The 24,900-nt window shown below is 37.8% G+C and overlaps 2 protein-coding genes across 2 annotated transcripts; one reads left to right on the top strand and one right to left on the bottom strand.

The window, feature by feature from the left end:
• The first annotated feature begins 403 nt into the window (after positions 1-403).
• slc25a17 (solute carrier family 25 member 17) lies at positions 404-7,648 on the top strand. Its single transcript, XM_059552456.1, has 9 exons — positions 404-627; positions 1,189-1,249; positions 1,345-1,411; positions 1,508-1,659; positions 4,388-4,504; positions 4,600-4,748; positions 5,252-5,347; positions 6,373-6,458; positions 6,608-7,648. Exons 1-9 carry the CDS (start codon positions 553-555, stop codon positions 6,756-6,758), a joined length of 954 nt encoding a protein of 317 aa, XP_059408439.1. The 5' UTR covers positions 404-552; the 3' UTR covers positions 6,759-7,648.
• A 3,601-nt stretch (positions 7,649-11,249) lies between these two features.
• LOC132142514 (interferon-induced very large GTPase 1-like) lies at positions 11,250-24,664 on the bottom strand. Its single transcript, XM_059552448.1, has 5 exons — positions 24,585-24,664; positions 24,389-24,493; positions 16,688-16,726; positions 16,560-16,594; positions 11,250-16,106 (listed from the first exon to the last, which is right to left on the bottom strand). Exons 1-5 carry the CDS (start codon positions 24,586-24,588, stop codon positions 11,370-11,372), a joined length of 4,920 nt encoding a protein of 1,639 aa, XP_059408431.1. The 5' UTR covers positions 24,589-24,664; the 3' UTR covers positions 11,250-11,369.
• Positions 24,665-24,900: the final 236 nt, after the last annotated feature.

Here is a 24,900-nt window from a genome sequence, read left to right as displayed (position 1 = left end):
TCCAGCATGAAGGAGCACCATGTCACAAAGCAAGAGTGATGAAGTGTCAAGAATGCAAAGAATGGATCGCCATCATTCAGGATTTATCCCAGAAGCTGATATCCAGCATGCCAGAGTGAATTGCAGAGTGAATTGAATGAATTAACAAGTGTCAACACTGTAAATATCGACTCATTGAATAAATATATATATATTGCCAATAAAAGTCTTTAAAACTTATTATTTGCTTAGAAACAGAAGCAGAAATGTCCATTCAGCGTAAATAAACAGTACATTTTCGCTTACACTTCCCCTTTGTTCAAAGCTGTGGGAGCGGTTAACTTTTCTGATTGGCTACAGACCTCGAGGTCAAATGCAACTTTTCTCCAATCATCTTCGAGGAAATTTCTACAATCGTTTCCATTGGCTAAATCGGAGCCGGAAGTGGACGTTGACAGGGAAATCTCTTCTCTGGAGCTCTGTATTCCTCTCAAATCAGAACTCAGTAGACTTTTTGCTTTTTAGCTAAATAAAATAAAGTCACACTGCAATCGCAGCTAACAGTTTCCAGGGATGGGCTCTAAAGATCTGAAACTCCTGGATGTGTTTTCATACGATAGTCTCGTGCATGCAGTCGCCGGTGCGATGGTAAAAACAGCTTTTCATCTCAACTGCACGGGTTTTTACATGATTCACACATTTACAGCTTCTGAATAATGGCACATGCACGCAAATTTATCTACTTTCCTGACGTCTACCCTCTGCGTGACAACATTAAAAACAAATCAAGAAGAAATCAGATAAAATGTGGCTTTCTTATTTGCTTTGTACCTTTTAAACTCAGCATTGTTATATACGACAAAAATGTATATTGTTATCATTAGGATATATAGTAGTATTTTATATAGTAATAGGCAAGATAATGTTTTGTTTCAGTTCATATTTTTTAATTAATATGAATAAAGTAATATCTTGTATTGTTAGAAAAACATTGGCCTATTATGTTATTATGCTATAATGCTAAATATAATATAATTAATATTATATTATTGTAATATAATGTTATATTTTATATTATATAGTGTAGTCTACAGTATCTATCTATCTATCTATCTATCCTAAAGATAATCCCTTGAGTGTATTAGAATGATTTTTTGTTGATCTGTTGTATGTTTATTTGAAGTGATTGATTTATTGGTTTGTTTGTAGGGCAGTGTAACAGCAATGACTGTTTTCTTTCCTCTTGACACAGCCCGGCTCAGGCTGCAAGGTAAAAAGGGAAGCACATATGTTAATTTTCCTGCTGACTTGACTTTTGTTAGTGTTTTAAAATACGTGCCCACATTTCTTTCTGTTTCTGTGCAGTCGATGACAAGCGGAAAGCCAAATCTACCCCAGCCATTCTGTCTGAGATCATCAAGGAGGAGGGTCTGTAAGTTATTTCACATGCATCTCTTTGGTTTGTGTCATTATCTTTTTCATTTCAGGTTGCAAGTGTTACCCTCTTTTTTTTACGCTCTCTCTCCAGGTTAGCTCCATATAGAGGCTGGTTTCCAGTGATCTGCAGCCTTTGTTGCTCAAACTTCGTCTACTTCTATTGTTTCCATAGTCTGAAGGCCACCTGGCTGCAAGGTCAGAGGTCAACACCAGGACGAGACCTCCTTTTTGGCATTGCTGCAGGTTCGCTTTTCTTCAAAAACGTGAAGTGATCAAGAAATGCAATACTTTCTGTCATACACTTCTGTTCAAAATTTGGGATCAGTAAGATTTGTAATGTTTTTTAATGGTGTCTTATGCTCATAAAGGCTGTATTTATTTGATCAGAAATACAGAAGAACAGTTATATTGTGGAATATTATTGCAATTTGTAAAATTGGTTTCTTATTTTAATATACTTAAATAAATAATAATTTATTTCTGTGACGCAGCACTGAATGTTCAGCATCATTACTCCAGTCTTCAGTGTCACATAATCCTTCAGAAATAACTCTAATATGTGATCAGTGTTAAAACTGTCATGTTACTTAATGGGTTTTTTTTGGAACCTGTGATACTTTTTTCTTTGAATAAAAAGTTAAAAAGAATTTTGTTTATTCAAAATACAAATATTTTCTAACAGTCTAAGTCTTTATTATCACTTTTTATTAATTTAACACATCCTTACTGAATAAAATTTTCTGATTTGAATAAACACTGTTCCTTTTAACTTTTTATTAGCCTAAAGTTTATAAGCCTAAAAAAACACACAAAAAATATTAGACAGCACAACTGTTTTCAACACTGATTAGTAATCAGCATATTAGAACTATTTTTGAAAGATCACGTGACACTGAAGTTATTTTAAATTGCAAGAATATTTCACAAAATATTTTTTTCCCCTGTATTTTTGATCAAATAGATAAAGCCTTGTTGAGCTTAAGCAACTTCTTTAAAAAAACATAAAAAAAAAAAAAAAAGATCCCAGACTTTTGAATGGCAGTGTATATATTTTGTGCAACCAGTAAACAGAAATGAATGAATGTATTGTTGGTGCTTCCCTTGTGGGAAAGCACAATTTAGCTTTATATTAAATACTTTCTTCTTTTCATTTTGAGTTATCTTCATTTCGAACATTAATATTGTGAATTATTAAACGGGTTTGCTGCTAACTTACACAGAGACCTGTATGATTTGTATTTTTTATGTATGTATTATTATTATTATTATATATTTTGGTAATCATTATTGGGTACTAGGACTGGGTTTTGACACAAATTTCATAATTCGATTCTCATTCAAAAGCTTGCAATTTGATTCGATTCAATATTTATTATTTTGGATATAGGTTACATGTCAAATTTTCTCAAGGAAAACAAATCTCTTAACTAATGCTGTAAAATATATACGGGATGCCCCCCTCTACCGTTTATTTTTCTAGCTGACTAATGAGTTTATGGTCGCCGAATATGTTTCTTTCTTTTTATATTTCACCTAACATGAAATATACGACAATATACGTTATTTATATCGCCGTCTTTGCACGGCTGTAACACTGATTGAGCGATTACATGAGACAGGTTATGGAGTGTAACGTTGTATTCTTTCTTTTAACTTGCCTTCGGATGTTTAGTCATGACTCATGTATATTTTGTGTTGAAACTGGTATAATTGTGTGGATCTGTCCACTCTATGTTTCAGAGAACACACATTTGGCCCAATGTGTTTATGTTTGCCCTCTCATGTGTCCACGCCAAGGGAGGGGGTGTCGTTGTCCCGTAGCGAGACCAAGCCTTCTCACGCACACAGACAGATCATCCTAGGCTTGAGCGAGCCCGAACGGGAGAACTGTAAATTCTTATCACGCGCCTTGGTTTGCGAAACGAAAGAATGTCCTGTGCGAAGGATAAATGCTTATGTAGAAAAAAGCTTCTTTTGAAATCGATTGATGTGAACCATTGGATTCCTGAACATAAGAGAGAGCCGTGTGTTAACATTCTGAAATTGTATTTCCTCAAACGTTTGTTCAACACTGAGATCCAGAGTAGGACGGAGAGAACCGTCATTCTTTGGAACAAGGAAATAAGGAGAGTCTGCTCAAGTGTGGGGACACTCGACCCAACCCCTTTCTGGAGGAGGAAGGGGATTTCATCTTTCAGAATGTGAGCAGAGCTCTCTTCCGTTTGAGAAGATTGGACTTAGTTGAAATGTAGGTTCTTTCGCAAACTAAAGTCTGAACCCCTTCGTTACTGTGTGAATCATCCATTCAGGAGCTGACAAAGACAGACTGTACATGATTCGTGAGCATGCCCACACAGACCAGAGAACTGCTTAGAGCTGCTAGTTTGGCCGGTGTGCTCATTTGTGGTACAATGGCGCCATCTTGTCTGTAATAAAGGCGCAGCATGTGGGGCTCTCTTATTAATGCATCCACGCGATTCGTTTGATTTTTATATTTTTTGTGTGCTGGGCAACACTGAGATTTAGGCCTTTACTGAATTTGTGAGAGAAGTGTGAAGGAAGCTGTGTGGTGACACTGCTTGTACACTTTTTTGCTTGTACACTGTATTCCCTTCTAAAAATGGGGAAACAAACACTGGGCTACACCGGGAACCTGTGCCAACACCCCTGACTCCGCTGACAGATAACCTCTGTTGTTTAAACGGGGAAATATGAGGGGAAGAACTGGTGTCCGGAGGTCTAGCCACCCATGAACTTTAACTCAAAGCCACCTGTGGCAATGTAACAAGCCGGTCGCTTTGCTTCAAGTCAGTGGGAGTGGGGTTAAGGTTTTTTCTTTTCTTTCTTTTTTTTCGGCCGTGTGGATGGAATCTGGGGCAATGCATTTTTCCAATGGTTACCAGCAACTGTTCGGTCACTTACATTCTTCAAAATATCTTCATATGTACTAAACCTTTCTGTCTTCTTTTAGGTGTAGTTAATGTTCTTGTGACCACTCCGCTCTGGGTGGTCAATACCAGACTGAAACTGCAGGGGGCGAGATTCAGAAATGAAGACATACAGCCCACGCACTACAATGGAATTATTGGTAATTTTAAAAAACATCATACATGATCTTCGTTTCATGGTCTTTGATTCAGATGTGTGTCCAGTGATGATAGAAGCTGATCCGTCTCTCTTCAGATGCGTTTGTACAGATCATGCAGCAGGAGGGAGTGGGTGCGTTATGGAACGGGACGTTTCCCTCCCTGCTGCTGGTGCTCAATCCAGCCGTGCAGTTCATGATCTACGAGGGTCTGAAGAGGCAGCTCACGAGGGGCGTCCACAGAGAGGTCAGAGCAGCAGCAGAAATAAACAGACGAGGCTATTCACAAGATCTCTGTTGCCTGGGAAACAGTAGCTAACTACATCATTTCTGATATTAAAAAACATGCAGATGACGATCCGCTCATTTAGATGCTTGTATTCATGTGCAAGCATCTGTCGATTATACGACCCCACGTGCAGCCGTAGACGTGCATCGTTACCATAGCAGCATAGAAATGTGGTTATGTAACTCCTTGGTAAGCATGAATGATATCACAGTCCATTGAAGTTTTCAATGTGTTGATTTATCTATTTAAGTTTATTTACCCAAAAAAACTACCTTCTGTCATCATATTGTGGGTTTTGTGATAACAGAGATGGAAAGAAACATGAAAATGCACAATTTACGTGATTGAATGAGCTAAATCTTCAATGACATCCTGCGTATAACCAGCGTTATAGAGGAAAGACTCCTTCATAGTTTAACTTGACTATTTTTTCCACTATATCTCTGTCTGATTGTTTATAGCTCTCCTCAGTGGAGGTGTTTCTGATTGGAGCCATTGCCAAGGCTGTTGCGACCACCATAACGTACCCTCTACAGACGGTTCAGTCTGTTCTACGGGTAAGACCAGAAGACAGAGTTTATATTTGCCCAAGCAGCTCATATCATGCATACTGGATCATGGTTCTCAACTGATTTTGTTGCAGGTCTGTATAAAAAGTCTGGGGTCGGCAAGAAAGAAATTTTGAAAGAAATAAAGACTTTATGGTTGCACTTTATTTTACAGTAGGTGTCTTTGCATGTACTTATAGTGTACTTAGTGTATTTATCTAGGAAAGTTCTGGTAATACAAGGTAACTACACAGGGTAGGGTTAGGTTTAGAGGTAGGTTCAGGGTTAGTACCTAGTTATTACATAGTTATTGTAATTACTATAATAAGTACATAGTATGTACATGAGGAACAGGACTGTAAAATAAAGTGCTACGACTTTATTTAAAAGGAACTTATATATAACTGTTCAAATGTTTGCGGCCAGTAAGAAACTAAAATAATGCTCTGCAAAAATGCATTAAATATACACTATTACAATTGCTGTTAATCAAACAATTTTATCACATATTCCCCCCCTCCCCAAAAAATATTAAGCAGAGCAACTGTTCTCAACATCAATAATAATAACAAATAATGTTTCTTGATCAGCAAATTATCATATGAGGATCATGTGACATTGAAGACTGAAGAAAGGATGCTGAAACTTCAGTTTTGGATCACAGGAATAAACTAGACAAGTAAAGTTGGCTTGAGAAAGTCTGACCTATTTGAAGTAGTTTTAAAAGTGTTCATTTGAAGAAGTCTGAAGTTTGAATAAACAGATAGATCACAGATGAATTTACAGCTAAAAACTAAACAGATTGGACACGAGTTGGAAGAGTTTTTCCCTCACTTCTTAAGGGTTGTTTTTTTCGCTCTCTAAACTATGCATGGTTATATGGTTACGTTAGTTTTATTATTTGCATCTACATCCATTAGTTCAGATCTGCTGTGATGTATGAAACCAGAGAACCACACTTTTTCTAAAGTGTCAGTTTTGTGTGTGTAATGGCAGTGTTGTCTATTTTATCTGTCGTTCTCATTTGTGTTCAGTTCGGACAGCATGGGCAGCCTGCAGGTCAGTCCAAACTCCTGAACAGCCTGAGATCTGTCATGTATCTGCTGATCAACAGAGTCAGGTAGAATAACACACGTCTCCTGAACTGATTATGCCTGTGTAGTGCAAATATATTTCACGTTGCAGTTCATTTTTAGTAGCTGCCATGCAAGTCAAGTGATTAATTGGTTTCTGTTTTCCGCTGTTTTCCGTTTGGATGATTTGTTGCAGGAAGTGGGGCATGCTGGGATTGTTTAAAGGCCTGGAGGCGAAGCTGCTTCAGACGGTCCTCACTGCTGCACTGATGTTCTTGCTGTACGAGAAGATCGCCAGCACCACCTTCAGGGTCATGGGCGTCAGACGCACAGTGACGGCCCACTGACCTCTCACAGGATGTTTATTAGCCCACCGATGTCATAGGAACGGAGTATAGCTGTGTAATGAAAAATAGTCAATTGATATGGTTTTTTTTTTATTTAAATTTTTTTAAGATCTAAACACTCAAAATGGACAGGAACAATCAAAGGTTTAGACACACTTGACTCAGTTTGTTTCTCATGATCTATAAAACATTTTGACCTATAGGCTTCAGTAATTGTAAGAAAATAAAATCTAAATATTAGGGGGGAAATTAAAATGAAAATTAAAAATATTGCTTTGGCAGCTAACTAAGATAAATAATTAAGTTGTACATATGAAAATGACTAAAACTAAAAAGCTACATAGAAAAAAAAAAACTTACACTAATAGTAGAATGAAGACTGAAAATATAAAACAATAACTAATTTAAAATATTAATGTATACTATTATTATTATTATGTATATATTATTAATAACGTTATTAGTATATACATAATACTGAAATACTAATTCTTAGATTAGAAGGTTTATAGTATAAACTAGATATAAAATGTGTAAAATTTTGATGATGAAATATAGAACATTTAATTTGTGCTCCTTTTTTTGTATAATTCTCACTTCTATTTGTGTTATTTCATATATGAATAACTTGACTATTATTCAGAAATTCTTAAGAAAATACTAAAAGAAAGCGTGTGTCCAAACTTTTGATTGATAGTGCATTAATATAAATAATTATCACAAATAAGATGTATGCAAATGCAATAGTACTGAAATGAATCACACTTATATTATAATTATTGCAATATGTACTCTTTAATGCAAAATTGCCTCAATAGGTCAATACCTTGGTCAGTATTTCATGGTTTTTTTTTTTTTTTTATAATATTTCATTTAAAATATGATCTGATTGGGTTTATGAATACCAACAATTCCAGACTTATTTACATAGTGTCAAAAAGAAAATGATGCATGGGACGGATCTGTTTTGTAAGATCATAGCTGTCAATATTAGAGCCTGCTCTTATATATGCCTTCCTGCACTGATACAGTTTACCATATGAAAAAACTACTTCCAGGGTAATTTTTTTGATTATGTTGGTGATACTTGATTTCACTTGACAACACAAAGATGCAACTTCACAAGGTTCATCACGTCTGAATTGTGAATGTTGGACACAGAAGGTTTAAGACACTGAAGTGCATGCTTATGTACAGATTCATGGGAATCCATACAGAAAATTAGATTGTAAAATCAGTTCTCTCTCAGCACTGATGTTCACAGTGTACTAGAATGCATACAGTTACATTTATGTATAAATGTAAAATGTGGATGTTTATTATTGAATGCCAATGATTCCATTAACATTAATACAAATATTTGTTAATAATCACACATCCAAGGTCAGTCAGATTCAAAATATAAATAATTGATTATTCATTAATGACTACTTACTGTAGATTTTATAATTGATGTCACATAAAAGTTGTATAATGTTTCTACAATAAAATAATTGATCAATGATAATGTGGTATTGATTGTTTTGCTATTTTGATTTATATATATATATTTTTATCTTTGCTTTCAGTGGAAGCAACGGGAAGTCGTGGCCTAATGGTTAGAGAGTCGGACTCCCAATCGAAAGGTTGTGATTCGAGTCCCGGGCTGGCAGGAATTGTGGGTGGGGGGAGTGCATGTACAGTTCTCTCTCCACCTTTAATACCACGACTTAGGTGCCCTTGAGCAAGGCATCGAACCCCCAACTGCTCCCTGGGCGCCGCAGCATAAATGGCTGCCCACTGCTCCGGGTGTGTGTTCACAGTGTGTGTGTGTGTGTGTGTGTTCACTGCTCTGTGTGTGTGCATTTCGGATGGGTTAAATGCAGAGCACAAATTCTGAGTATGGGTCACCGTACTTGGCTGAATATCACTTCACTTCACTAAATCAACCAATTTGTTGATTTATAAATATAAAACTTGTGATTTATGTGTTCGTACTTTTTGAACATCTTCAGCACATTTTAACAATACCGTGATAATTCGGATAACCATGATAATTTTGGTCATTATAATCGTGATAAGAAATTTTCATACCATGACATCCCGATATTCTTAATTGTGTTTTTCTTTTGTTCCACTGGGTTAAAAAATAAACAAATATTCTATATATATATATATATATATATATATATATATATATATATATATATATATATATATATATATATAATACAATACAATATAATACAAATGCTCTGTTTCCTGTCCCTCCTCTAATAACATGCCATATCCGTCACCCCGCTTTGGTCCATGACCTTGCAATTTATAAATGAAGCACTGACAACAGGCATCAGTAAATCACTAACATTCATAACCAATTAGGTGACAGTACAAAAAAAGCAAAAAAGATGGCTTAGAAGAACGTCTTGGTTACGTATCTAACCCTCGTTCCCTGAAGGAGGGAACGGAGACGTTACGAATGGGATCTCGCCTGAGAGCCCTATCACCTTCGAGTGGTACAATACGAGCCAATTTGTCTGCGGAATTTGCATCGCAAGCAACTCTCATTAAAATCTTCGCCGAGTCTGCGGCCATTCTGTCTGCGGCCGGGGTGAAGGCTGCTGTTGTGGCCGAGCGGGAGTGGAGGAGGCCACAAGGGGACGCCCTCGGTGACGAGCAGGCTGAGGCGGCTGCGCCGGTGGCGGGGTGGAGGCAGCAGTGGGCCGCCTGGACAGGATGTGTCTGATGGCCTCAGACTGCTTCTGGGCGGCAGAAAACTGCTGGGCAAAGCTCTCTACTGCGTCGCCGAAGAGGCCATCCTTGGAGACCGGGGAGTTGAGGAGCTGAGCCCGATCAGACTCCCTCATGTCTGCCAGGTTCAGCCATAGGTGGCGCTCCTGGACCACCAAAGTGGACATCACCTGACCCAAGGAGCACGCAGTGACCTTCGTCGCCCGGAGAGCGAGGTTGGTAGCAGTGCGCGCCTCCTGCAAGACCCCTGGGTCAGCACTGCCCTCGTACCCCAGCATACCACTTGGCCGCCCCGCCATCAAGGGCAGTGAAGGCGGAGGAAGTACCAGAACGGTTTCGGGCAATTAAAGGTGCCTTCCAGGAACTGGTTACTTCCTGGTGCACTTCCGGGAAGAAAAGAACCACAGGGGGGTGTGGGCGATCCGCATGAGCAGCCCCCAGGAACCAATCATCCAGACTCGAGCGCTCAGGACAGGGCGGAGGATTCCACTCAAGCCCGATGCTCTCCGCTGCCTGGGAAAGCACGGGCGGTTAATTCCTGGTACACTTCCGGGAAGAAAGGAACCAGAGGGGGGTACTGGCGATCCGCATGAGCAGCCCCCAGGAACCAATCATCCAGACTCGAGCGCTCAGGACAGGGCGGAGGATTCCACTCAAGCCCGATGCTCTCCGCGGCCCAGGAAATCACGGCCGTCTGCTCGGGATCGGACTCGGACAACGCTGGCACTCCCGAGGGAGGCAACCCAGCCGAATCCTCATCTCCCGAGGACTCAAGCCCGCCTTGTGATGCAGCAATCAACATACGGTCCTCTCGTGAGCCCAGAATGAGATGTCAGTTGCCTGAGAGGGTTCAGCAAACTCATCCGGAAACTCAACCGGCTGCAGCGTATGTGAGGGGCATGTGGCCCGAGGAGGTTGGCTCAGCGTGCTGGAAACCCAGACACGTGACACAGCGATCGTGGCCGTCACAAGGAGCAATGTATCGACCGCACCCAGAAACACACGGGCGAAATTACATCTTTAAAAAGACGCAAATCGACCCGTTACACTTTTGTGAAAAGAGAAAACACTTTAAGGGATGTTGAAGCGTTCAGGGGAACGCAGGAGCTGTCGCAGGAAACCCAGATGAACCACTGAATCACGCCGTCACACCAACACCAGCTAGCAAGCGATGTGCTCGGCTCCGAAGCGAAAGCTTGAATGTGAGTTGCTCGCGCTGCTCCTTATATACCCGCTCTGCGGCACGGAGCTCGCGATGCAAATTCCGCAGACCAAGGTACTTTGTGTACCATTGGCTCGTTTTGTACCACTCGAAGGTGATTGGGCTCTCGGGTGAGATCCCATTCGTAAAGTCGAACGTGACCGACTGAAAGGGAACAGGGAACAAGTGTGAGAGAGAGAGAGAGAGAATGATGATAAAACACGCATATCAAATTAGGCTAATAGCCAGATGTAAATATATACTAGGTAGGCCCACTTTCTATACTTTTTGTACTTTGATTTTATTAATATAATAATTATAATAATATAATAAATACAATAAATGTGTAAGTTGTAAGAAACAGACAATGATATTTTTATTTATTTTATTTATTTTATTAGAAGCAGCAAAAAAAAAAAAGGCTATGTGTATTGAAGGAAAAAAGTTACAATGATCATTTTCATGTTTAAATTATTTTAAAATCTGGCAGAATTTTATTAAAACACTCTTTATTGCAACACAAAACCTTTTAAGGGCATTTTGGCTAAGTGTTTAAGGAAGCGTTACATGTCATATAAAGTACTCTCCATCATTAAAAATGTACAAATAGAACAGTAAATTCATAATTAATTATATTTGATTTATGCAGGAAATATGCAAGTTTTACTCCAAATTGTGAATTACAGGTATTTATCCAAACTCTCAATAGCATCCTCTTTTGTGTAGGATCTCCATGCATGTGGAATCTCACCAGATCCTTTGAAAGTTTTGTTATAGTACTTCTCCAGATCTGACTGGAATCGACATACAAACCACTTCCAGTATGGCAGCTCTGAGAAATCAGGTGTGATGGACCAGTTTGCATACTTAGGACCAGCTGTTTTGTAATATTTCCATGGTATTGTCCTGTCTGTGTTAATGGAAGGGTAAAAGTGACGATCACTTGCCACTGCAGATGTGCAAAAACTCAAACTTAGATTGGTTGTACCTTTGTAAAACATCCCATTCATCCCACAGTTACGATGGAAGGGGACAATATGATCTCCAGGATGGTCCTCCATTGTGTTAATACATATGGCTTTACAGAAGGGACACTGTTCCCAGCAGCATTGGCAGAAATGTTCAATCAAAACCTCATCTGGCTGTTCCCTAAACATTTTCATTTCAATATCAGAGGTTTTTGTTAAGGTTCTGTTCAACTCTGCTATTATGGGGTGAAGTTCTTTCTTTACAACCTTCTCTAAAAGTTCAAAGTCAGTAATGTCCTGACAGCAGTTGCCAGTGAGATGTTCTTTACTGTATTCAAGCTCGTCTTTCAGACAGTCTGAGAAGATCTCCAGCCACATATTGGCATCTCCGCCTTTACTCAAGACTTCAGCTGTTGCAGTTTCAGCAGCCGTGATGACACATTGCTCCTTGTGTCTGATGTTCCCTTTAATCATTGCAACAGATGAGGGATTACCCTCTGTTATGTATGCTTTTACTTCACGTTGGATAAAATCTTCAAAGTGGTCCCGAGGATAATTAATGTACTCTATAAATTTGTAAAAGTCCTCCTCCTCTGCAAGTGCTTTCAGAATGTGTTTCTCCAGGTTTGACCTGTTGCCTTTGAAAGCTGGAATATTGGTCCGCATCTCTCCTGCTAGATCGTTTGCGGTCTTGTTGTAGACACTCTGGAGAATGGGTTTTTTCAGCTCACTACAAATCAAGGCACCAAATACGGCAGCAGATGTTGCACCTTTGCAGAATCCCTTGAAGACGCTGTAGTATTCTGGTTTCTTCTTTTCTAAATAAATCCAGGGATCATTAGCTTCTCTGAAAACCTGATGAAGTTCTGCAAACCTCATACCTGCCTGTTGGCACATATAAAGTGTCAAATCAACAATGAACTCTTTTTTGAACTCATATTTTGTGTACATGCACTTGTGCCCTCCAACGGAATCTTTTACAAGTTGTGCAATTTCCTGTATATAACTTGAATTATAACCAATCTTTGCAACTGATTTCGACTTCACCCGATTCTCGGTTTGACGAAGGACATTGTGCATCAGTTGTTTTATTGACTCTTGCTCTTCTAGGGGTAACAGGGAAGTAACATTGGGATTTCTGCCAGTTTTTTTGATGGGATTTACATATATGATAAAATCAGACACTTGAAAGATGCTTCCAAACTTATTTAATCTGCCACGCACAAGAGCTGCTTCATGCATTTCATTTAAGATTGTAATTACATCATTTTCTATGCTGATTTCTTTAAAAGGTGGCACATCTGCTGTCAGCTCAGAGACCCACTTTTCCCAAACTGATTCAAATAGTCTTCTCAACTCATTCTCATCAAGAGCAGTGTGCTTAAGACTGAATGCAAGCTCTTTACTCTTCTCTAGGAGTCTCCTTTCATGCAATGTTTTCTCTCCATCCAGTTTGGTGAGAGCTTCCTTTTGATAGATTATGTTCTCCAGCTTTCTTTTTGCATCTCTCACAAGCTCCCCATGAAGGTGCTTGATTTTCTCCTGAAATTTCAGTTTCCACTGGATCAACATTTCCTTTTCTTTGTTTTCTTCAAAGTAATGTTTCATGGAGCTTTTCACCTCTTCAAAAGTCTTTGCCATCACCTCTTCTAGTTTTCTAATTTCAACTTTTTGCAGTTGTCTGTTGTTGATTCTGTTGTGTAATTTGTCTTCAGTCTCCAACATGGCACTTCTGAGACTCCAGGTCCACTTTGCATACTCCTCCTCCAGTTTCCTGTATGTGACAATTTCCAAAGTATTCTTGAAGCTGAAAACAAAGTTTTCATTCAGAAGAGCATTCCAGAGGTCTCCAATACGATCTCTGAATTGTGTCAGTGTTACACCACTACATTGTGAGGCATGAGACAGAATAGTGCTCTTAAGCTCCTGGACATTTTCACTGTAGCATGGATTGGGTGGTGCCATGGGTGGGCTGCCTTCCCAGAGCTGGGCAAAATACCTCACATCAGTCTTTATATCAAATTTAATGACATCACTGAAACATTCTGCATCACAGACTTCTTCTTTAGCAGCTAGTTGAGTCATTTCATCTAGTTTCTCCTGCAAGCGCCTTTTCCCTACCATGTTCTTCTCACCTGCTGTGATGTCTCCAACATTCTGATGCACAAACATGCAGCTGGGGTTCATTCGTACCTTCTTCATCCTCAGGAAGGCTTGAACAACAATCTGAAGGATGTCCTGCATCTCAGCTGGATTCTCACCAAAGATATTGATCAGAGTCATGTTTCCAAGACCAACAACAAACGTTGCCATTTCATTATCATGATTTCTTGTTGACCTGCCAGCCAACTCCAGAGCTCGAAGACCCTCAGTATCTACAACAAGAATGTAGTCGAACTGTTTTCTTAGTTCTTCAGACACCTTGACCAGCTGCATGAAGGCTCCTCTGGTGCACCTTCCAGCGCTGACTGCAAACTGCAGTCCAAACATGGCATTCAGCATGGTGGATTTCCCAGTGCTCTGAATCCCTAAAACAGACAACACGAAGACTCTCTGGTCTCCCAGGATTTTGATAAGTTCCTCTAAAACAGCTTGAACCCAAATCAGAGGCACATGAGCTGCATCACCATCCATCAGCTCCAGTGGGTATCCAGAGATCATGAGCTCTGCTACAATCCGTGGTAGAGACCTGACGTCTATTTTACATCTAGATCCTGTATTTTTACATACATCTGATTCATATATCTGCCCGATTTCACGAAGTATATGCTCCAAGCCAAATGTTGCTGCATTCAGTTTCTCAGAGAGCATCTCTAGTTGTGATTGTTCTACTGTGAGATGTTCAGATTTATTGTGTTTCTTTTTCAAATCCAGCACTTTTGACCATTTTTCATCATATGTATGATGAAGAATGGAGAGGTCTTCTGAAGTGTACTCATCCAGAAGAATCCCAAGCCATTTAAGGAAATATGTTTTCTCGTCAACATTTCTGGAATAAATTTGATCAGTAAACAACTTCATGAAATTACTGACGCCAGATGCTTTCTGCTGCTCCCGGATTTTGTGCATTTCTGTTTGTTTTTGGCTATTGTGCATTTCAATGTTATCCCCCTGAGGTCGATGTAGTTCTTTGTTCTTCAGACACCAGTCATGCCACAGTTTTCCCTGACAAGGCAGAAAAGATTCTTTGATTTTGAACAGTTCCTTCCCCTCCAGCAGTCTTATCATCCACTCTGCTGTCTTCTTTCCTCCCCTGCAGTCATCATCATCCTCGTCTACTTTGATTCCTGTGTGTTTGCCAATATTCATAAGTTTAAAAACTGACAGTGGTTTTGAGAGGCAATCTTTGATAGCTCTTCTGACATCCTCAGATACATCAGATTTATTTCTTTGTTTCAGGCCAATTGTATATTTGCCTTCCTGTAGCTTGTTGACACCTGAGTCATCTTCAGTCAGAAGGCAAATAAGAGGCTTTGTGCTGCTGTAGAGTGTTTCCACCATTGCCATACTTTTGTCACTCTTATCAAGATTTGGCAAAAGCACTACATTTATTGAAGAGTCTTTAGTCAGAATTTTTAGCTGTGTCTCATTAGATTGAGCATCACCATGAAGATTACAGAATGCAACACAGTCTGTGAATTTATCGTTTTTATCTCCCGACGGACAGTACCAGGCGATCTCAACCACTCCATCCATCAGCAGGCGGGATTTACTGCTTCCACAACAGTTTCTGTGAAAGAATGTGTTATGCCGTTCATTAAGCAGATTGTTCATTAATTCAGATTTGGATGCAGAAACTTCTGAAAACCTAAAAAATGCAACCATAGGTGTCTCAGCCTGGTGGATTGTCTGGTTTTTGCTAATGTTTCTTTTGTGTGACTTCCAACTTTTCTTGATTTGTCGGAAGGTCCACAGGGGAAATTCAATCTCTTGGGTGAATGGATTGGGCACAAGCAGAGGAAGAGCATATTGGCACTGTGAGAGTTTTGTTACCATGAGCTGACGTAGGAAATTATCTGCATAGAGGTACACTATCATCTGAATGTCCATTGGGTGAATGGGCTGGCTTCTACTCTGTTCATTTGTTTGTTCAGGAGCAGACCTCTTGAAAATTTTCTCAAAAGCATGGGTCTTTCCTGTATCTAATGCCATGGTTCTTTGTGTGTTGAACACCTCACTGGGTTTTTCTTTTACTGGGACGTATCTTGCTCTGTAATCTGTCATCAGGAGTCTTTGTATATAAGTTTGAACCATGTTACTCTCCTCACAAGGTTCATACCTCTGTAATGAAGGTGCAGACACCTGCAGGAAGGTGTGTGATTTTAGTTTGCTGTGGAACTTGCCCAAGAGATTAAGCCTACCAACGAGTTGATTGATGTTTTCCCGTTTGCAGCTTTCTTTGTCTTCATATTGGGCTAGCCCCATCACTCCATGTTCAGTGTCTTTTCCCTGATAAAATAGAAAAGAGCTGTTCATATCTTATATTCATATTTAATCAAATAAATGTAAATGTATTCAATTTATGTGAAATGAAGTCTAATCAATGAAGTTCACAAACGCTGCATAAATAGTAAAGAAATAGAAAATGAAATTTCTTTAATTATTCTCATGTCATTCCAAACCACAGAACACTCAGAAAGCTCTCGGATTTCATTAAAAAAGTAATAATAATAATAATTGTGTTTTAAAGATGAATGAAGGTCTAACAGGTTTGGAATGACATAAGGGTGAGCATTAATGGTAAAATGTTCATGTTTGGGTGAACTAACCCTTTAAAGTTAAAATTGAAATGTAATCTGTCACTTAGAGGGAAAACTGTATATCATCAATTTATTTTTTATTTCATGCATAATTTTATTTTCATAATCTGCTATGTAGTGTATTTGTGGGATACAATTTTACCTTGTTATTGCCTGGTTTTATTTGAAATTGACTGCCTAAAATAAAAAGCCAAAACAGTAGAGAAATCAAGTTTATTACTCTGATGGAAAAAGGTGGTATCAAATGTTTAGTCATACGGTTGTACTTACTCTCTGGGGCAAAGTCACTTCTTTGTTTTTTTAAATTTCCTGTAACAGAAATTAAACCAATTACAATTGCTCAACACATCTTTTAGCATGTGTAATCATAAAATCTGAATTCTTAAATTATGAATTATGAATTCTGGAGGTCCTTAATTAATGTCTTGAATTAGTCAGCTGTTGCTATTTATGTATAGTGCTATTGCAGTAGGGCTGCAACAAATTATTATTTTGATCATCGATTAATCTAACGATTATTAGAATGACTAATCGATTATTTCACTGATTAATCAGTAGTTTTTGGCAGATTTGGCTGTGTTTGGTCTGAAGTAGGGATGGGTGTACCGATCCCTAATATCAATATATCAATATATTGAAAGTATCGATACTCAAGATAAGAAATATCAATACTAAGGTTTATTTTATTTACAAGTAATGTGGGGGTGGTGTTAGCGCAGTGGATAAGACACATGCCTTTGGTGTGAGAGACCCAGGTTCGAATCCACTGTGAGACACCAATGTGTCCCTGAGCAAGACACTTAACCCCTTGTTGCTCCAGAGGCGTGCAACCTCTGACATATATAGCAATTGTAAGTCGCTTTGGATAAAAGCGTCAGCTAAATGAATAAATGTAAATATGTGATGTATTACAATATTACTTACAATATGCATTGAATTGGACAAAAAAAAAACTTTTAGCAAATAACTGTGTAGGATATTTCCTGCTCATCTGAACACATGCAACTGTTGCAAGGCAGAACCAATTAATCACAGAGAGCATTCACTCACTTGCGACAGTGCATTCAAACAGGGATGCGTTTCATAAGAAAGCATTGATGTTTTTGGGAAAGGCAGCCCAGAACAATGCTTACCAGAGGACAGAAAAAAACATGTGTGTTTGAGTTATTTCACAATAAACAAACTGAAATGGTAGTCTACATAATTTGTGCAATTAAATTTATTTAAATTATAGCCTACATTAAGGTTCATATTGATCATGTTCTATTCTGTAATGTAATATAAATCATACACTGCTAGAGTGTATTGTATTTTATGCATGCAACAGCCTATCACTGGCAGTCCCTAATGAAAATGAACCATGGTTTTACTAAAGTGACCGTAGTTCAACTCAGGGAAAGACTGGGAGTGAAAAACGGCCCTGGATTTTCTCCCAAATAGGCCCACCACGAATGCAAACAGTCTATACGATCTCACATTACAGCAATCATGTCACATTTATGGCAAAATAACATCACAAAAGCCTTGGTGACCCTGCTGACAAAAACAATAGAAACCATCATAGAAATTCTAATGGTTTCCACTACAAATACCATTACAAAACATCAACTTTTTACCATTAAAACCATTAAATAATGGTTTTCTGTAGTGTGTTTTGAGCAGTGTTGGGAAGGTTACTTTGGAAATGTAATAAGTTACAGATTACAAGTTACCCTATTTAAAATGTAATAGTAGTGTAACTTTTTTAATTACTTTAATAAAGTAATGTAACTAATTACTTTTGAGTACATTTTGATTACTTTTATAAATTTCTAATGAATGTTAATTTGCAACTGTTAATCATCTTGAACCATTTTACACCATGCAGGTTTAACCTTACAGTAGTGCTCAATACTGTCAGACTTTCATCATTCTTCATTACCTGAATTGAGATGATCACATTTGAACACATCCACCACACAATCAGACTTTAGTACTGCTTTTTACTTAGAGATTGATCTGAAGTTCAAAGCTTAAAAAAGATTTAAAATCAAAAGAAATAGTTTATAGATACTGTTTTTGAAACCAAATCTTTGCATAACTACAGGCATCTAACTGCATTTAACAATGGTTTGGGGAAAAATAGTTAATAAAAAAAATAAAAGCATATACATCAACTCAAATACGGTTATCTAATAAGCATGTGTCCTATTTTGTGTACTAAACTCCTGAAACATTGGTGTCTTTTTGAAACACTGCTGTCTCTTTGTATATGATATGATGATAGTTTCTCAAAATAAGTAAAAAATGCTCATGAAGTGACTGTTCTAGAGATTAATTTCCATGAGGGGCGGACTGGGAAAAAAATAGGCTGGGAAATCTCACACTCATACACCCACAACACATTCTGAAACATGGACAACCCTATTTTTTTTTGGACCTGACATGAAAAAATGTGAATCCTTAGGTTGGGGGACTTGCAACGTAATTAAGAGTTCTCTCCTGAACTGCCCCTTCACTTCCATGATCCATCCATCTCTCTCATGACTTTAATACTGAAGATTTTTATTTGACTTTTACCATGTTTTGTAAGTGCAATTTTGTTTTTTTTTGGCAAATGAATTACCACTTGTATTTATTTTTACTACAAATTCCATAGTTAAACCACGGTTAGTGCCATACCATAGGCTATATTAATTTTCCTAGGGGTTGTGTTTTTGTATCCACTAGCTCCCCCTAAACCTATGATAAAATATGATGATTTGTCTGCTAACTTACTACTGTAACATTACAAAAGATAATAATGACGTCGTTTATACAGTATTTTGAGTGATTGCGAGCAATGTGCTGCTGCTGCTTGACTAAGTAAACAAAGACAAAACTACATTAGCATATTTACAGATGAAACTGACCTGCACCTGAAACCCTGAACAGAAGTGTCGCTTCTCTGCTCCAGCTGTGCGCTTACACAGTTCACTCCGGTCTCTCTCTCTCGCATTGATTACTCGGAGTCTGATCCAAACCGTTCGGCGGAGGCGCGGAGAGCGCGCGAGCCCAACCATTGCCAGTCACGACTAACCGATTCATGATTTATTAGAGATTTAATTATCGAATGGTGGATTCGGAAATAATCGCTTTAGTATATTCGGCCTGCAATTATACAATAACAATATTAAAGTAGAAGGCCAAATCGTCTGCCAGGCCACAGGGAATAGTCCCGGTTCTCACGATGTCCACTCAGCGCCTGATTTCCACAGACACGCAGAACGTGTAGGATTCATATTCAGTCTTTTTGCGGCTTAATATTTACAGACATCAGTCCATATCGGGTTTTGATTCAAGTGTACTGACCTACTTTTGATTTATTCGTCCAAAATGTGGCATATTGCGTCCGCGTTATAGGCTGAATTCCATTTTTATGACTGGATTCTACGAATGTGTTTTCCGCGTCTCGGAGATTATGGGCCATATGTCTTAGTGCAATTTGGGAAAGAAATAAGCTGTATGTGGATGTGTGTAAATAAGTAAGCTGTATGTGGATGTGTGTAAATATTCAAATGTAATCCTCTTTGTAATCGTTACAATTTTCATAAGTAACTGTAATTTAATTACTCATTTTTTCTTAGTAACTGTAACTGATTACTGTTACATTTTTTTTGTAATTAAATTACGTAACGCCGTTACATGTAACTAGTTACTCCCCAACACTGGTTTTGAGACATATTACATTAGGATTTAGTGGCTTTAAAGGGGTTATATGATGTTGCTAAAAAGAACAATATAATGTGTATTTGTTATGCAGTGTGTTTATGCGGTTTAAGGTTCAAATAACTAATTATGTTCCATATAATGTGCATTATTATTCCTCCTCTATGCCCTGCCTTTCTGAAGCGCGTTGATTTTTACAAAGCTCATCGGTCTGAAAAGCGAGGAGTGCTCTGATTGGCCAGTTATCCAGTGCGTTGTGATTGGCCGAATGCCTCAAGCGTGTGACAGAAATGTTACGCCGCTCACCATACTGTGGTGCTGTGTCCCAGCGTGATGAGACAAAACCAATAAAACCCATTACAAATGAGGCATTTGTTGCATTCAGTGGGGACATAATTACTGATTATAATGACTTATACTGTGTTTTTACGTTACCTTGCATATCACACCACGTTAAAATATAACCATGTCTGCATTTGTGATTGTAGAAACCACAAACAACAAGCGCTTCTCTACACTACTTAAAACTTGCATCATCAGTGGGAAATCCTTTAAATATGAAAACATACTTACAGGCTGTAACAAGCACCAGACTGTCCTGCAAAGTTGGATTAGCCCCACTTTATAGAAACAACTCTCTTGGGTTCAGGAAACAGTCCTCCGTAAAATGTGCTGCACACATCTGAATATTTGGGTTGAACTGTTCTGGAACACTGTTGTAAATACAACATAACCACTGATTTCTAGTTGTGTCCTCTTTTGCAAGGCCAAACAAAGTAGATTCGCTTTCACAACAAAACAGCATCTCCACAACATGACGGCGACAGCAACAATACTACAGCGAGAATAAAAGTTACGCCTTAATTCTTCAAATCTTCCCACACAGTGATGTAGGGGGCGTGTTTAAACGAGACGTTTTAGGAGGGTGTGGATGAGTCTTAACTTTATAAATATCTTTTTGGGTTTGAGACTTTAGTCTTTGTAACTTCAGGGATCTTATCTATTCATGAACAGCTTTAACACTGCAAAGAGAAAGGAAAACTTGAAATTGTATCATATGACCCCTTTAATAAAAACCACCAACAGAAGGAAACCAATAACCAGTGGAGACCAGCAGTCACCATTACAGTTTCCATTAAAACCAATACAATTTTCATTATAATCAGTAAAACCATTACAAATTATGTGATGGTTTCTTTTTTTTTCAGAGGGGGATTGAAATAAAACATTAATTTAACATTAATTTATGAACTAAAATACTTGAAATCTTCATAAAAAGAGCAGAAATGAAAAAGTAAAATATGACAATAATAAACATAAACCTAGATTCTAGAAACCTGAAACAACATAATTCTTCAGTTTGAGTATTCATATCTCTCTCTCTCTGTGTGTGTGTGTGTGTGTGTGTCATGTTAATCAGACAATCACCTTACAGGCGATTTCATTTACTCTATTTACTAACTCTCTCAAATGTAACCCGTTGTAGAATCGCTGCTGTCTTTTTGAATGAATGGAATATTTATGTCAGACAATGCAAAACAATAAATAGCAGTGAACGTTTGGTCTAGGGGTGTCCTGGGATTCTAATATAGTCTAGTGCTCCTAGGCTACATGCTCTATATGGTGAGAGAGGCAGGCAAAGGTAACCTAACGTAAGGTTTTTTTTGGACAATGGTAATTATAGAAAAATCAAATATTAAAAGAATTAAATGATCTATATGTATCATCTTATTATTTTCATCGTGACGTGTCAAGCACAAATCAGATCAGAATCAGATCAAAAGTGTTTACTTTAAGTTAGTCAGAATCCGCTCTGAATTAATTGTTTTCACACGTTTATGGAGTTCCTTTCGCTGGCAGATCTTCCCATTAGAGTACAAGAAAAATGGTTTCTCACAAAATCCATTTAAAATTGTAAGAAAAGTTTTATTTGTCCACGTAAAATGATTCAGAAATAACAAACATGAGTCTAAAAAAAATACGTGAGTGAATCTGAACTGCTATATAACAGCTGAACTGTTCCACGAGTCATTGCTATGATTGACACTTTTGACAGTAATAAATATTGTAGCAATGGACAGAATGAACTACCGATGTCAAAATAGAGCTGTGCATTAAGTGATGTAGAGTAAATTAAGAGTAACCATCCTACAATTGGGGAAATCGTGGCCTAGTGGTTAGAGAGTTTGACTCCTAACCTTAAGGTTGTGGGTTCGAATCTCAGGCTGGCAATACCACGACTGAGGTGCCCTTGAGCAAGGCACTGAACCCCCAACTGCTCCCCGGGCGCCACAGAATGCTGCCCACTGCTGTGTGTGTGTGTGTGTGTGTGTGTGTGTGTGTGATCACTGGGGATTGAAATAAAACATTAATTTAACATTAATTTATGAACTAAAATACTTGAAATCTTCATAAAAAGAGCAGAAATGAAAAAGTAAAATATGACAATAATAAACATAAACCTAGATTCTAGAAACCTGAAACATCATAATTCTTCAGTTTGAGTATTCATATCTCTCTCTCTGTGTGTGTGTGTGTGTGTGTGTGTGTGTCATGTTAATCAGACAATCACCTTACAGGCGATTTCATTTACTCTATTTACTAACTCTCTCAAAATGTGTGTGTGATCACTGCTGTGTGTGTGTGTGTGTGTGTGTGTGTGTGATCACTGCTGTGTGTGTTCACTTTGGATGGGTTAAATGCAGAGCATGAATTCTGAGTATGGGTCACTATACTTGGCTGAATGTCATGTCACTCACTTCAGCAGCGACAAGTCTGCTGGCTGAATATATTTAGCAGATCCTACAGTTAAATATAAAATACTTCATGCATTATTATTTAATTATTATACCATTAATTAACTTATTTTTTCATACTTTAGTACATTAAAGTACAAACATTTGGTACAGTAGTCATTTTATAATAAATCCAAGCAAATATTGAGTTGATGATTGATCCTGTGCTGCCATCTAGTGTTAACAGTGGTATCATTTTCATCTTAAAGTCTTTATATAGTCATGCATCTCACTCCAGCCAGGACACCAATGTTGCCAAATGGCAACCCTGATATAATATAATTATATAATATAATAATAAGTTTTTGTCTTCTGTGTAAACAAAATAAATAAAAAAAAAACCTTTCCTGGTATATATTTTTGTAATAAAACAATTCTGTTTCATAAAATTGGCACCTAACAGCTTAACATTATTTACCTTAGCCTACCTTTGGGGTCTTTACTATTATATTCAATTATCATTATGTCTCATTTAGCAAATTTTTGATTTAGTGTTGTTGTTTTTTATGTACAGACTGCTTGCTACTGTTTATGATAATTTATGTTGTTAAAATAACATTTTGTTCTGTAAATGCATTGTCTGCTGGTTTATTTAGCTACTTTTCAGTACACCACACATGCCACTTAGTGTAAGACTTTAAATGTTAAAGTGCAAATTAACACCTGACCTCTCTTGTTTCTGTTACAGTTAAAAATCATAGAAGGGTGAAAACATTGGTATGATGTAATCAAAACAGCTACAGCAAATAAAACTGATAATGGCTTTGTTAGATTTATAGTGTGCAAATAATCAAGCACTGACAATAATCAGTCATATTGGTGGCACCGAGGGGCCCCCAAATAAAATTCTGCTTAGGGCCCCATAAAGGTTTCCCTGCCTGTCTTCTTCTTTTGAATTGCATGCAGGAGGGCCGAATTACAATCTTGCACTACAGTCCCACACTAACCGCATTGTTGCAGGCTCTTACATCAGGTCATATGAGATCAAATGACAACTTGACAAAAAAAAAAATGGATAATGTAATGTAAACTAATCATTTCAGCCCTATACTGCAGTGCCAAGCCTGGTCTTCAAGAAATCCCAAAAGGGCCCATGTCACACCTCTCTTTATCTATATTTTCAAGCGACACCTAAAAACTCATTTCTTTTATCCCCATTTGACTTCATTCTAAATAAAAAACTAAAAAACTAAAAAACTTTGCATTCTCTTTCCTTGATGTCGTCCTATCTAGCTTGTACTAATCTGAACAATGGCTGAAACCTTATATTACAAGTATGTCCTGTGTTTATTTGCCTCTTTATAATGAATGGTTAATTCTTCAGTTGTCTACTTAATGAAAAAAATTCATGGATAAAAACAAGATTTAGAAATATTGCCTGTTTAACTGTGTTTAATATTTGTGAAATCTGTCAGTGCAGATGAGTTAATGGTCAACCTTCCTTATATGCATTAAAACAAAATGTAAGTTAGAAAGAAATTGCACTTACTCTCTTGGAATGACTCATTACTCTTTCTTTTCCTTAGTGCTGATTCCTGACAATGTGTAGATGTTTTTGTATTGTCTTTATTATCAGCCTTTGATAAAAGAGAACCTGTTACATGAAAATATAATACTTTAGCTTGCATGTGCAAAGATAATGTGTTCACTAAATAAAGATGATGATTATGGATTTTTTTGCTTACCCATGATGATGTCCTACAGTTGATCAGACCGATCCCTTTTTCCAGCTTAAATCAGGATAACTGCATCAGAGAGCACTTGTGGTTTACTGAGAAAAATAAGGCAAAAAAAGAAGAAAAAATACAATTAAAGAAAATCAAAAGCTGATTTACTAAAAGATAATTCATACTCTATAAATGCAAACACAACAGGAAGTGCAGTTGCATGCATTACTATGTGTCACATGATATGAATGCTTGCAAATCCAGATCAACGCTGTCATCTGCTTACAGACAAAAAAAAAAAAAACTTACAACCAACACTTGTCTACTAATCACA

Source organism: Carassius carassius, chromosome 1 (genome assembly GCF_963082965.1).
Source record: "Carassius carassius chromosome 1, fCarCar2.1, whole genome shotgun sequence".
In the NCBI taxonomy this organism is placed as follows: Eukaryota; Metazoa; Chordata; class Actinopteri; order Cypriniformes; family Cyprinidae; genus Carassius; species Carassius carassius.
Note: the sequence above shows the minus strand (reverse complement) of the source record. Positions and strands in the feature narration are given on the sequence as shown.

Excerpts from the sequence above, each read along its gene's own strand:
- slc25a17 (XM_059552456.1), top strand. The coding sequence starts at position 553 with ATGGGCTCTAAAGATCTGAAACTCCTGGATGTGTTTTCATACGATAGT. Across the intron at positions 1,250-1,344 it reads AGCCCGGCTCAGGCTGCAAG|TCGATGACAAGCGGAAAGCC; the intron begins GTAAAAAGGGAA and ends GTTTCTGTGCAG. Across the intron at positions 5,348-6,372 it reads CGGTTCAGTCTGTTCTACGG|TTCGGACAGCATGGGCAGCC; the intron begins GTAAGACCAGAA and ends ATTTGTGTTCAG.
- LOC132142514 (XM_059552448.1), bottom strand. Across the intron at positions 16,595-16,687 it reads AAGTGACTTTGCCCCAGAGA|GCAGTCAATTTCAAATAAAA; the intron begins GTAAGTACAACC and ends TTTTTATTTTAG. Across the intron at positions 16,107-16,559 it reads TAAAACCAGGCAATAACAAG|GGAAAAGACACTGAACATGG; the intron begins GTAAAATTGTAT and ends CTATTTTATCAG.